This window comes from Vidua chalybeata, chromosome 15, assembly GCF_026979565.1.
Source record: "Vidua chalybeata isolate OUT-0048 chromosome 15, bVidCha1 merged haplotype, whole genome shotgun sequence".
Lineage (NCBI taxonomy): Eukaryota > Metazoa > Chordata > Aves > Passeriformes > Viduidae > Vidua > Vidua chalybeata.
This window is the reverse complement of record NC_071544.1, coordinates 11,684,911-11,699,150: the sequence shown is the minus strand read 5'-3', so window position 1 is coordinate 11,699,150 and position 14,240 is coordinate 11,684,911. Positions and strand designations below refer to the sequence as shown.

The window sequence follows — 14,240 nt, the reverse complement described above, 5'->3', positions numbered from 1 at the left end:
CAGCTGGTGGTAGCCAGTGAGCAGTGCCTCTGGCAGCTTCCCCTGGTCACTGTCCCCTTCCTCTCTGGGTCCTTCTCCATCCTGCAGCAGGTTCTCCATGCCAGCTGCTGGCAGGGCAAGTCAGGGCTTGGCAAACCTTGCAGGGCACAGCGAGGTACCCTGAGCTGAGCAGTGGCTCCACAGGTTTATGAAGGTCTGTCTGCACCATCACAAGACTCATGAGACCCATGGAGGGTTTTGGGGTCCTCCATCATCCTTCTGAGTTACAGAGGCAGTTGAGCTCTCCATGTAGCAGGGAAATCTGTAAAAGGTTTACTGGTTTTATTTATTCCAAAATAAAAAAGCACAGGGCCATGTAGCAGAGCCTGGAAATTCCTCCACTAATTTCCCAAATTGATTGGGGGCACCAAGTATGTGTCTGCACAGACACATGTGTGTGCTGACAGTGAGGTTTGGCTCCAGGCTTACCTCTCCATCTGTAACTTGTTTTCCCCATTTCTGAAGTACTGGTGTCTACTGAGATGGATGTTAGATGTAGTGACCTAAAAAAATAAATACTGACATAAGTGCAGGTCAAGCCAGTAGTTTCCATAATGACAGTAAATCTTGACATTTACTGAGGCAGGAATGCTGGGCACGAATGGTGGATTATACTCAGATTTGGAAACTGCCAGCTCAGAGTGATGGCAGCAAGCGAAATGGCACCCAGCAGAGGTGACGGCATCCAGCGCCCACAGAAATCCATCACTCACACCCTGCATCGTCCCAGCCCGAGCAGAGTCCCCAGAGGGGCATAACTGGGTCTGAGTGGCCATCAATCCCTTCCCCACACTGCAGCCCTGGCCCTCGGGAAGCAAAGGGCAGAGGTTTAACAGCATGTCTGAGAGTGTGGCAGCCAGCTGCAGAGTGGGATGCTCCCACAGGAGAGGCACACATCCACACCAAGGAGATCACTCACCGCTGGGCAAGTCCTTGTGCTGGGATGAAGCACAGGGGAAGAAAATGGCTTGCCTCCAAAAGGAGTTACCTGGTGATGCCTTGTGAAGCAATTTAGTTAAGAGTGTGCATCTGGGCCTGGTGCCTCCTCACAGGGCTTGTTGGCTGTTGCCAAACTGTCAGACTTGGCAGATCCCGGGCTGTAAGAACCAGTGTATTCTGGTTTTTCATCTCCTCTCTGTGCCATGACAGCACAGTGAGCAAGGGAAGGGCAGTTGCAGCACATCCCGTAGTGCCCTGCTTTGGACAGGCAGGCTCAGACCCAAGATGTGTCCCCTTGGGTGACAGTGTTGAAGTGGGATTTTCCTGACCATTTTGCTTACTCCTGTGCTACAAGGACTGATAGAGGCACCACTGTTAGTGCTGCACTGGGTGTAGTGTGGTATCCACAGTTTAAACATGAGGATGGAGTTTGATGTTCCTCGAAACCCCTGTATTGTAGGGAAACAGGACCCTTCCAATGACGTCAGTCACACGAGAATTGTGTCCAGCCCAAGATGAAATCCCTGCTGCCAAGGTGCCTGTGTTGGCCAATGATGCCCCTCCACAACGTTCAGCATTTCACAATATTTATGGCTGTTCCTCACCCTTGGCTGCTTAGACAAATAAAGCTTGATGAAGCCTGAGGCAGTTAATCCCTGGCTCTCCAGCCTCCCAGCAATAACAAGGAGTGGGTGGCATTTGAAAGAATGCACTGGGGGAGAGGGGGAGTGCTGGGATCTATTTTTTATATGGAGGGGGAAATCCAAGCCTGCCTTCATTGAAGATAAGCGACGTGGCTGGGCTGAGCTCTGGCTCAGAGGTTTTAGTGGTGATAGAAGGCAGGAGACTTCGCACAGTGTTGGCCCCACCGTAACCTTTGCCAAAAGAAAAACACTTCTTAATACAATAGTGATTAAAAAAAAAAAAAGAAAAATAAACAGGACCCCACATGAACTTAGGAAACCTGTTCTCACATAAAGAGAGATGTGTATGATGAAATTAACCTGAATGGCACTTAGAAGGACTCTGGCCTCCAGACGCACATCTGTGGGAGTGGGGAAGGGCCAGTGTCTGTCCTGGCCCCTTTAGTCCAGTATGGTGCCAAAACACCCCTATTCCCAAATGGCTTCTCCTGCATTTGTGGACCAAGCCAATGGGTCTTTCCTTCATCCACACCTTGAATTCCCAGGGGACTGGAGAGGCCATCACCAGCCTTGCCCCACGGCTCTGAGCATCAAGTACCTTATGGTGGCCAAACAGGGAGAGCCTGGGAAGTGGCGTGTTGTTTCTTTAGCGCCGTTTCCCTGTTGGTACTTGTGCTCCTTGGCTGGAAGTCATTAGCATGTGTAAACGCTTCCTTCCCAGCGCGTCCGCTTGCGTGCTCTTCCCACTGCGCTGCGTGGCAAGGGAAGCACCTTGGAGCAGGAAAAGAACAGTCAACCTCTGCGCACTAACAGAGAGTAACTGCGTGTTTGTGGAACTTGGTCACTCTGTTTGTAAGCTATTTTTAAAAAGCAGAAGAAGGAGGTTTAGCTCATTGGCCTTCAAAGAGTGCCAGAGTCCTCAACTGCCATTTAGGCTGGGCCTTTCATTGTAGGAATTGTGCTGTGATATACAAAGTGTGACATTTCCAACTCAGCCTTTCTTGGAAGGGAATTAAGTTAGTTTCATAGCTGCACAAGGGGTGTTATGTGGAGGTGGAGAGAGAAATCTGTGCAGATGTTAAACAGCCAGCTAATCTCAAGTGACGCGAATGCCCCAATACACTTTGGCTCTCGAGATTATGATTATCATCTCCTGCTGCAGTGGGTCCTGGCTTGTGGTCACAGCTCTGTGCCAAGAGAAACTGAGAGCGTGTGCATCTGTGACTTGCCATCAACGCCCTGGACAGCCCCACAGGGCCAGGCTTTCTTCCACTGCCCTGAGTCTCTGCATCTTCAAGTCTCTTTGCCCAGCAAGGAGCAGATGGGATCACTGACCCAGGGCTGAGGTGCAGCCCAGCAAAATCCTGTGCGGGGGGAGAGCTTTGCTATGCTCTTTAGAGCCCATCCCTCCTGGGGATTCTGCAGAGAACACAGTAAGATTTCATTAACCACGTCAGGGAAGGCTCTGGGTTTGGGCAGCTCCGGCTGCTTTCAGGAATGGCAGAAAGCCGAGCTGAGCTGAGCAGTGGAGGGTGGAAATTCCTTATCTCCTACGTGCTGTAGGTGCATTTACCCCAGGGATCCTACCTCCCGTCCTGCTCACACCGAGGGCTCTTAGATCTGCAGCGAGCGCTCAGAACTCCTCCGTCAGCCCTCACTGCTTGTGTCTGACCTTGTACCTGAGCCTTCCTTCCTCTGCCGCTACCTCTGATGACTAATTCCCCTTTGAAGAGTGTGTGCCTGTGATCTTCCTGGCTCCCCTCGTGCCCACCCCACCCAGGGTCGTGCTGATGCTCATGTGTGCATGTGCAGGTGTGCACGGAGAGGCTGCGCAGGGAGCAGGGTTCATGCTCCCCAGGCAGCAACTCTCTCTATGCTCCTGATCACTCTTGTCTTTGCTTTTTTATTATTTTTAGATTATACTCAGTGCTTGAAGCCCCCTCTTTGATAATCAGGAAGTTTAAATTCCTCCTGCATTTTGCTTGTGTTTCCTACTTTCTACGCCCATCCTCATCTAATGTAGCTTTTTCATGTTGCATTGACTCTGGGCTAAATTAATTTTATTAATTAGAAGGAATAAGGATTCCTCATTTCTTGCACCAGTATACATTTTTCCAAGCCAGAGCAGCCCAGTTTCTGCTGCCCTACCCTCGGTGGCTCAGGCAGGGATGGAGGTACATGGAAGCTGTATGACAGCCTTCCAGGAAGCCTAGAGCAGATGGGGAGTTGAATGCAGGTTTTCCAAGGCCAAGATAATAATCTAATTGCAAAACTATTTTTCCCCACTTACCCTGTTTATCAATCAGCTTCTCTTGCGCCTCACAGCTGGAGATCAACTTGAGGGTGGGTTGTGCTGCAGAGAACAGGCACTGCCAGCTCCAGGGCAGCTGTTTGGTTTGAGGGCTCTGAGTTGATTTCAGTTCACAGCTAAGTAGCAAACATCTGGATGCAGACTCCAGGGACATGAAGATGGATAAGCAGGTCTTTTCCACTTGGTACATTGTCTCCCAGCACAGCTGCAGGGCTTGCAGACCCCTGAAAAAGCCCATCACAGTCAGTCTGGCACAGCAGGCTGGGCAGGAGGCAGGCAGGACACCCCAGGCTTTGCTCACATGGGGGAAGCCTGCCCTGAATGGTGTACAGGGCTTTTTCAGTGTCCTGCTCAGTCTGTCCATAAGCTAACACTCTTGGGAAGAGTTAAACTTCAAAGGCCAGCAATTAAGCCCACACACATCAAGGAAAAAGCAAACCTGTGACTTGTTTTTTTCTTTCCAAATGCTACTGCCCTTTTCTCTCCGTGCTCAGTGCTGACCCTCGGGCTCTGTCTGACTTCCCAGTCAGCTGCCTTCTGCCTCCTCATCTCCCAGCAAGAGTTGGATGCTGAGGCTTCACATGGCTTGAACTCCATCTTGCCCCAACAGCACACCTGCAGTTTGCTTCAGCAGGAGTTCACCTGAGCCTCTGGGAATGGCTCATGATGGAGCTGTAGTTGATGATGTTGAATCTAAGGGTCTCTCTCCAGCTCTCAGGCTTTCCCATTCCCCTATGTTCATGCAGCAAAGTCTAGGTCTGTGGGTGGAAGCCTCTGCCCAGGGGCTGAAATTGGTCTCGGCTTTGCCTGGACTGCCAGCAGCCTCAGCATGGGCAGCTGGAGCTCTGGGAAAGGGGATGATGATGCCCTGGCACGGACAGGAAGATCCTGGATGTACCCACTCTGTTATGGCAGTGGGGGGCTTAGAGATCCCTGGATCATGGTGTGTAAGACCTGGTAGTGACTTGTCTTCTGGGAGCTTATTTCTCTTTGGGAATCTCACTGTGGGTATCCCACAGTGGAAAAATCCACAATTTAGTTGAGTTGCATGAAGAGGTACTTGGTCATCTGCCTCGTAACTCCGTCAGGTACAGTGTAAGAAGCAGTGGATTGTAATTTCATTCCATCGTTTCCCTTTAATCACTGATGGGCTGCCATTTCTTCTCAATGACCCAAGAGGATTCCATGGGTTTGTACCCACTGCTGCCAGAGGTACCTCAGCCCAGCAAAGCCCCTGGGGTTGCACCTGGGTAGTCACAGGGTAGATTTAACCTCTGAATCCCCCAATGGTCAGGCAACTCCTGAGCAATCCCAAAGAGATGAACTGGAGGGAGCAGCAGTACAAGCCTTTCCCAAGACACTTGCCCAGAGATCCCAGGGCCCCCAGGGGATGTCCTTAGCCCATCCTGGCCATGCATTAGTGCTGGCAATACCTTATGCCAAGTACTGGAATTGGACCAACGCTCATTTCACACAAGCTATGGACCATCCTTTGCATCTCTTTGAGTCAGAGATGTAACGAACGGTGTTAATTGCTGATACCAGTCCCTAAAGCCACCCGATCCCTCTGCTCCTTCTACACCACGTTAATCACACCCTGCTGGGGCAGAGAATGTGAGCAGGGCGAGACTTTGAAAGACATAAATTAAAACAGGAAGAGAAGCAACCTGACAGTCCTTAAGATGTGGGAGGATAATTTTAATTGAGTTTTGCAAGGGTTTAGCAGTGCAGTTAATAGGGGCCACTGGAAGAGGGCTGGTTATGTATGCCAAGCAGGACAGCTCACCCAGCACTCCTGCAGAGCCACGGCAGTGGCAGAGTGGGAGCTGCCACAGGCATTTGGGTAGGTCTGAGGATTTCTGCCCCTTAGGGAGTGAATCCTGCGGACAGAATAGGTCCTGTTCCTGTCTGAAGGCGCTGGGCTCCCCCTCCCCTCCCTGCGCATCCCGCTGAGCCGGAGCTGCCCTCTGAAATGTCAGGGAGAGGAAGCAATCCTTGGCTTGTTAGTTTCTACAAGGAAATAAAACACACAGATGGCTCGAGCATCCTCTATCTCAAAGGCAGGAAAAGGATTCTCCGGGCAGGAGCAGGCAGCCAACAAACGCGGAGCGATCCAGGGAATGGAGGACCAAACAAAGCAGCGTCTGGCCAGCCCTGGCCCGCAGCAGAAAGGGTGGGCCGGCGGCCACCGAGGGGAAACCAGCGCTCTGATGTGCCGGAGCATCCCTGGCTGGAGCGAGGGCAGCAAACAGGCGCTCCCCTGGGGCCCGGGGAGGCTGCTGACAGCAGAGATCCTGGAGGAGATCTGCAGGGTGGCCCCGGCTGACCCGCTGCCCCCGGCCGGACATGTGGCTACCTGACACGGGCTAACTTTGGCTCAGGACGGAGCCTCCCGGGGAGGATGGAGCAGGGAGCGAGCGCGGGGGGGCACACGGGTAGGGAGAGGAAAGACGGCAGGAGACAGAAATGCAAACATGGCCTGACAGCCGTGGGGCAGGGGGAGGGGAGGAGGAAAAAGCAGGGTAAACCTGGCAGGATGGAGCAGGAAACCGGGCTGGAGCGAGCAGGGCGATGGTGAGATAGTGCTTCCTGCCGAGGGAGAGCGGCAGACAGATAAACACTCCCAGACAGGCGCTCGCTGACCCCTCTTTGGGATGCTTTGGGATGACGTGGTGGCAGGACCCTGGGGCAGAGCAGAGACTAAAAACAGGTGAGAGCATGGTCAGGCATTGGGTGTAGCCGTGCTCTGCCGCCCAGGGCAGCTGGCTCGGAAATACCCTGATATAAATCCCTGCCTGAAGGCACCAAGGGACCAGGGATACACGGGTAACTTTGCTCCTCAGGACAGCCCATGTCTTGAAAGTGGCTTCTGCTTTTGAGCTGCTCTGTTTCTCTTCCCTGATGAACACCCACCTTGGAAGATGGAATGTTCAAGGAGCCCAGAGACCTTGTGCCTTTTTTCACCTCATTACCCATTAGTGCAGGTGGTTACGAGATACCAGAAAATAACCAAATAATTAAAGTTTATCAGCCATGAGAGGCTAAAGAGACTTGTTGGGATGTATGCACTGAGGCCAAGCAGATTTTTGGACTGAGGCCTGTTTGGCCAGAGCCACAGGCACTGGGTGTGCAGCTGTGGAGTGCCAGGGGCTGGGGAAGCAGGGAATGCCCAGCCTCAGGGCATGATGCTCTGGCTGTGGCTTCTGCCATGGTGGTGTGACCATGCTGCTGCCATGTAATGTGCTGCTTATTTCTCTGCCCACCTCATCCCACTCCCCACTTGGCTGCCAGGCAGGGGGATGCTTTGGCTGGGGTCTCCCCTGGTTGCAGATGCTGAGCTGGAGGAAAGTCCTGTTCCTTCAATCTCCAAACACCTTGTCTGTTTGGACACATGTCCTTCCTCCTCACCCAGCATCGCTGCATACACAGGATGCTTAGAGTATCTCCCTAAGAAAAGCATTTCCACCAGCTCTGGTGGTCCTCTGGCAGCCCCTTCCTCAGCCCTCCTGTTGGCTCCTGCTCAGGGGGCTCCCATCTCCACACACCAACTTGCCCACAGGTGTTTTGGGGCAAAGATGATGTCTCACACTACTGGTGGTGGACAGGAAGGATCAGATACCCAATAATGATGGTCACCTCTGTGTTTGTATTGACCGAGTTTCTATAGTTATTTTTCCTTTCTGTCCCCTGAGAAAGGACACATGTCCTAACTGAAGCAATGGAACATCTGATGCTTTGGGAACGTCCCCACAAACTGGTGAGGATACAAATCCACCCCACTTTGATTTGGTGTTGTTGCAGGGCTTTGAGGTCCATGGACAAAAATGTGTAGACCAAAGGACTAATGCCTGGCTATTGGCACTGCCCACTGTGAGAAGGCAGGATCAGAGAGGCTGCTCCTGCACTGAGAAGCACAGGCCCCTGTTTAACCCTTCTGAGGCAGGTCTGAATTGAGGGTCAACCCTGAGTTATGGGACAGGGAACGTCTTCCATGAACCCATAAAAGAAGGTGTCTGCTCTCTTTGTCCTTGTGCACATGCATCGTTTGGAGGTGATTTTCAGTTTTCTATCATTATCTTTCTTCATTTGTTCATTAGCCTGTTTCCATCTCTGTTTTCCTCCCATCTTCACTATGGGTCTGGGTGGTTGTCACCCTGCCCTGGCAGTCCTTGGGCACAGGCTGCTGGGCAGAATCTGTTCTATTTTGGTGTCAGTTCCCAACAATGTTTGGGGTTCGCTTTGCCCGCTGTGAGTTTGGAGAAAAGATGCCCAGTGTTTCATCCCTACATCAGCTGGAGCCTGACATTTATTTCTCAGCCTCATGTGATATCTCACCTCTCTGCAAAACAAGCCTTCCTCCCTGCTGGAGAGCACTGGGAGGAGGAAGAGGAGGAGCTGACAGCCCTACTTCAAATTTCCCCTGCTGCTCTGCCAGCTGCCTGCTCCTTGTGTGACGTGACACTCACGCTTCGTCGCTCCAACCCACAGTTGGATGCTTGCCCCGTGCATGAGAACAAGTTGCTCTATGGGGGAACTTCAGCCCTGTAGGTGGGAATTTGGCCCGGCTCTGCCTCCAGCACGTGGACTTCCCACATGTCTGTGGTCAAGCACAGGTCCTCCAGCACAAGGGCAGTGAGTTATACCAGCACAGGGCAAGTGGGGAATTGTGACTGGAGCAGGGGGGGAAATGGCACCTGAGGTGACAGAGTTAGTTCCTGTGGGGCACGTGCAGTTTTGCCAGAAAATGCTGCTGATTCAGACAAGTCCAGCTTGGAAAGCAGGAGAAGAAGTCTGCAGAAAGAGCAGAGCAAAGCTTCTCCTCCCTCTGCCCCAGTGCTAACTACTGCTGCTCTTTTGAATAGTCCCTCTTGGCCAGAAAGATACCAGAATTTTACTGTTGGCTGTTGAGGAGCAAAGCTTTTCTCACATAGTAACTGGTGCTAACAAAATTTTCTTTAGAAAGTGTCCAAATCTTGAGTTCCTGCATTGCTTCATTGGACAGATGCTCATTGAATGGGAGTTTTTTGTCTGAAAACAGCAAAGTAGAGGTGGGGTGATAGCAGGGTCAGGGGAACTTTGCTGGGGGAAAGGACACTCTTTTCCCTTCCAGCCTATCTTTTGCCCCAGTACAGCACTGGGATGAGCAGGCTGGGCTGGGCAAGGTGCAGGGAGACAGGCCTCACCTGGAGCAGCTTTGCCTTGTGCATGTTTTCTTGCAGCTCTTGCACAGGACCCCAAGGTGTGGTGGCAGGAGCATGAGCTGGGCCGGTTAGCTGGGGACATGTGGTGGCTGTGACCACAGCAATGCAGCCCAGCGCCGGGGAAGGAAGTCAGCGAGAAGGACAGAGTGTGAACAAAATCCCTCTCCGGAAAGGCGCCCTGTTAATCAGTCAGCGGGGCCGACTCAGCAGAGAGGGAGGGAAGGGGAAGCAGAGAGGGGCTGAGGTGGGGTGTGGGGGCTTGGGGGAGGATCCGGTGCAGGGCTTCCTGTGAGTGGAAGCAGATGGAGAGCAGGAGCTATGTTGTGCCATACTGTACCATACCATGCACACCTTGTCCTACACACAGCCTTTGCTCTGTTCCCAAAGCCACGCTGTGGCAGTGCTGGCTCTGGCACTGATGCTGCTCTGCAGGGATTAAACATCTGCAGCCCTCGTGTGGGGCTTTCCCACATGCCTAAAGGTGGAGAGAAGAGGTCAGGCTGCGAGATGCCCTGGGGTGGATAGCACTTTCCAGGGTGAACGTGGCTTCCCCACCAGGTAGGGAGAGCCCTGAATGCAGGATGCAACTGAGAGCAGCAGTGGTGTCAGGGTGCAGAAAGAGGTCCAGGGGCCTGAAAATAAAGCAGCCACCAGTGATAAGGAGAAGGCCCTCAGTGCAGCCTGGCCCCTTTCAGAGCCATGCACTGCAAGATCAAGGCAAAGAAAACTGCTGGGAAATGTGATTCTCTGGAAATAGACAAGGTGTGACTGGTTGTGGGATCCTGCTTCCTCTCACCACATCCCATCAATCCCCCTCTGTTTATTTTAATATCCTGCTGCCAACTTGCTTGAAAAAAGCTGCAACCATCTTGAAAAAACAAAGCCAGAGCTGCTGCATGCCTTTTTAATTACATTAATGCTCTCCCTGTGCAAGGGCACAATTGGGTGTGCGGGAGAAAGCGGGAGCTGCTTGGAGAGCCAAGGAGATAAAGCATCACAGGGGTTGGAGGTGGGGAAGGAGGGACTCAGAGGAGAGGAGACACTCCATGCTCTGGAGACATCTCCCTCGCACCCTGGGATTTGCCAGAGACACAAACCATCTGTGTGTCGGCTAGCAGAGATTTAATGGTCAAACCCAGCACCAAGTTCAGGGCTGGGGAGAGCAAAGCACAGGAGAGAGCCATGGCAGGGCACACGCTCCCTTGGGGAGGGAAAGGGCAAGGCCAGCAATGGGGTGGATCCATCTGGCAAGCACAGAGTGATAGAGAATTTTTGCAGGGAAAGCTGATGGCTTTGAAGATGATTTTGCAGGCTGGGAACATGTCTGTGCATCCCTTTGCCTGTCCTGGATGCCATGGGTGGCTCTGGGCATCGGCATCCCAAGATGCCAGGCATCAATGTGAGTAGTGGGTCCCCAGCATGAGCCAGTGCAGGGAGTCCCCAAAGTTCCCAGCAATTCAGGCTGGTGAAGAGGCTGGATAGCCACAAGAGCTGGCCCAGCAGTGCTGCCAGCAGCAGGAGTGTCCCCAGCCCTGCGCCACGGTGCTTTCGGAGTGAGCAGTGGTTCCTTTTCCTGTTGTACTCACGGAGGGCCACGGACAGGATGCATCTGCAGGAATCCCACAGCCCCAACCTGCACAGATCGTACTTTTCCTTTCTTCCCCTCCACCCCCTGGTGTTGTTTGCTAACAGGTCACCAGGCAGCACGTGAAGGGAGGCAGGGGGTTATTTCTGCCGCCGTCCTGCTCCCCCCAGCCCCGGCGGTGGGGCACAGCATTGGCCAAGAGACTTCTACCACCTTGGCACTTATTTAGTGGTTCAAGCAGAGGGACCATGCCAGTTTTAAGACCTAATGCAGTGCCTGTTGCAGCCAGCCCTGGAGCTGGCCATGCCAGGGTTTTGGGGATTACCTTTCTGCTCGCTGCCCCAGAGCACAGACAGGATGAGAGTGTTTGCTGTCCCCAGCCAGCCCTATGCAAGCCATTATCTTCTGCATTTTGGGCTGAGCACTGTGGGGGGGACAGGCACCCCCAGCAGCTCCCTGGGACGATGGACAGGGAAGCTGTGGCCATCTGGAGAGCAGTGTTTGCACTGGGATAAGTGTGTCCGGCATTAATAGGAAATGCAGCTTAGCAGACAGATTCCTTCCCCCGCCTCCTTTTTTTAATAAACCTTGTTACATTTTGAAGGGATTTTACAAAAAATGTGGTCATTTATTTTCACAGCCCCAGGGCACATTTTTTCTGTGTGACATCTGACGTCCCCTCCTTCGGGAAAGGGGAGGTTGGGGGCGCAAGGCGGGGTGTCCTCCGTGGTGGCCGAGCACCACGCAGCCCCAGGGACCACAGCGACCCGTGTGTTGAGTGACAACTGGTGGCTGCTGCTGCTGTTGTTGTTGAGGGAGAGGTGTCTTTAGGACAGGCCGTGGCGGCGGGGCACGCACACAGGAGGTGGGCCAGGACTGCCCCTGGGCTGACGCTCCTTCGTGTGGGCAAGTGGAGGGGAGGGGGGAGATGGCGGGGGGAGATGGCTGTCACCCTGCTGTTGCCATGGGGGCAGCCATGGGGACACCACCTCAGAGCCGCGCGCAGGCGGGAAGGAAGTGGAGAACAATTGGGGAGAACAAGGCCGGCAGGCCGGGCCTGGCAGTGCTGGCGGTGCCTCTCTGCACGTCCCTCACCGCTGTGTCCTCCCAGCAGCCTCTCCCGGTGGCACTGTGGCTTCTCCACCAGCCTGAATCTCCGTGTCACCCCTGTGTCTGAGAAGCTGGTGGCCATTTGTTGTCTCCTGGGTCAGGGTTCCCCATGGAGAAACACTCCTAGAATCATTGGATGATTAAAGTTGGAAAAGACTTCTAAAATCGTCATGTCCAGCCATTAACCCAGCACCACTGTGTTCACCACTAAATTATGTCCCCAAGGGCCACATGCACATGTGTTTTGAATTCTTCCAGGGATGGTGGCTCTAGCACTACCCTGGAAGCCTGTTCCAATGCCTGACTCCCCTCTTGGTGTAGAAATTTTTCCTAATATCCAATATTAACCCCCCCGGTGCAACCTAAGACCATTTCCTCTCATCCTGAGGCTCTCAACCTGTAGTCCTCAGGTCACAGTTCTAGAGGAAAGATGTTACAGCTGCTTGTGAAACACGTGGAGACACCACATCCCTGAAACCTCTCCAACCCTGCCAGATCTCTCTGATACCTGGATTTGAATGTTACAAGGGAAGGAAACAGACGTACACAGAACACAGTTGCAAAAAAACTCATGTTTTTGTAGAAAGTCAAGCTAGAAGCATATTTTTGCATTCTTTACTTCCTTAGCATTTAGCACCTACCTGAGTCACAGCCTCACATTCCATAACATTTTTCCCCCTCTCTATTTCTGTCTAGTTAGTTTGCTTGTTTTTGCAGTCAACAAGACTTCTTTTGAATTATCTCACATCTCCAGAAGCTGGAGTTTTAAGATAAAGATCATGAAGTAATGACAGTTGGCAACGCTGTGCTGATGAAAAACAACAGTAGTCTCTGAGGGTAACCGGTACTTCGAGATGTTTTGTCCATGAGGAGCTCACTTAGGGTGCATGTCTGGCATGCCAAAGATGCAAAGACACAAAAAGTGGGACTCTCCCTGAAAAAAGCTGGAAGAAGAGCATGATAAAGTTTAACTGCCTGTCCCTGAGCCTGGATAATTTCACTCCTAGAAGGCCTGTCCGGTGGTCCAGGGAAGGGGGCTGCTGCAATCCACTAAGGTTGCTCCTAGTCAGGTGACTGCACCTGAGAGTGCACCACAGGAGAAGGGCATTCCATGAATGCCTCTTGGCTCTGGAGAGCATCTCAGTACAAACACACCTGTGGTACCTAGGCATCCCTGATTTGTCCTCCTGATTACAGAAAGCTACCTGTGTATGGAAAAATCTTGTGCCAGACTCCCTCCGGTTAGCAGAGGGGATCATTTCAGAGCCCTAGTCCAAGCAAGCCCAATATCATTCACCTGGTGAGGAATGGCTACAGTTGAATTCCCCAGTTTCTGGTGTTCCATTCTTTTTCTGATCCTCATCCGTGCTAGGCTGTCTATCAAAGCCCAGGGGCTGTCTGGCCCTGGCCCAAGAGCTGAGAAGCTGCTCTCTGGAGCCAGGAGGGCTGCAGGCAAATCTCTTGTGTCCCACTGAGCCAGCATCAGCTACCTTGCAGGAGCAGACCCCAAGGAGATGTTGGCTTCTGAAGCCTTTGCCTCTCTCTGGGCTCATGGCTCCAGGATACCTGCTGCCCACAGTGCTGGGCCCAGGCTCGTGGATCTCTGCATCATCCCCTCTCTCCTTTCTCTCCACAGATCTGGTGAGCAGCTATTCTATGACCCCTCCTACTCTGAGCATCACCAAGGAGGAGCACGTCATCAACGCCAAGGACACGCTGACCATCACCTGCAGGTAGGCACCAGCAAGTGTGGCTCTGTCTGTTCTTACCTGGTAAGGGTTGGAGGACCAGGCAAGGAGAGCCCACCAGGGACACCTTGGCTGCAGTACTCCAGCAAATTAGCATGTCTGGCTACAACCCCCAAGTGTGAATTAATCTAATTAATTGAAAAAGAAGCAAAAGACATCTCAGAGGATTCAGTGATAACCTCTGCTCTAGTCTCTCAGGGGAGAAGAAAGATAGAGAAACATTTCGTGTGATTTGATAGCTTTGCTGTAAGCTCTTCAAGGAAATTGGTCTTCCCGACTGTACTTGTCTTTTTCTCACGTTCCTTATTCTCACCTCATTGGGGCCACTGAGTTTGAAGTTCTGGTTTCTAAATCTAGTGGGACATTTGGGGGACACTGAGAAATATCCCTGGGAGAAGGCAAGGCTGCAATTAGTGGTGGCTATGAGAGGCCTCCAACTTTTCCAGGAAGATGGGACTTAATGCTCTCCCTTTATATATGTGGGTGAAAAGAAGCCCCAGCCAGGCCAGGTGAATAACTGTGAGAGGAGATGGAGAACCTCTGGTTGTTTTGGACACTGTGGCTCTGAGAAGGTGGTGTGTCTGAACTGATTTCTCTGTGCTGGGACACTTGGCTGTGCACGTTTTCTGGACTATCTCCTGTCTCAGAAAGCAGAAAAACAAA

The 14,240-nt window shown here is 52.5% G+C and overlaps 1 protein-coding gene across 2 annotated transcripts in view; it reads left to right on the top strand.

Annotated features, from left to right (window-relative positions):
- The window catches only part of FLT4 (fms related receptor tyrosine kinase 4), a 57,422-nt gene that overhangs the window by 7,661 nt on the left and 35,521 nt on the right, over positions 1 to 14,240 (top strand). Inside the window, exon 2 of one of the 2 annotated variants that reach the window (XM_053956539.1) lies at positions 13,466 to 13,562. In XM_053956539.1, the coding sequence (XP_053812514.1) occupies positions 13,466 to 13,562 (97 nt within the window). Of the gene's footprint in view, positions 1 to 12,475; positions 13,563 to 14,240 lie in introns of those variants that run through there. The other variant, XM_053956537.1, reaches the window with a different exon arrangement.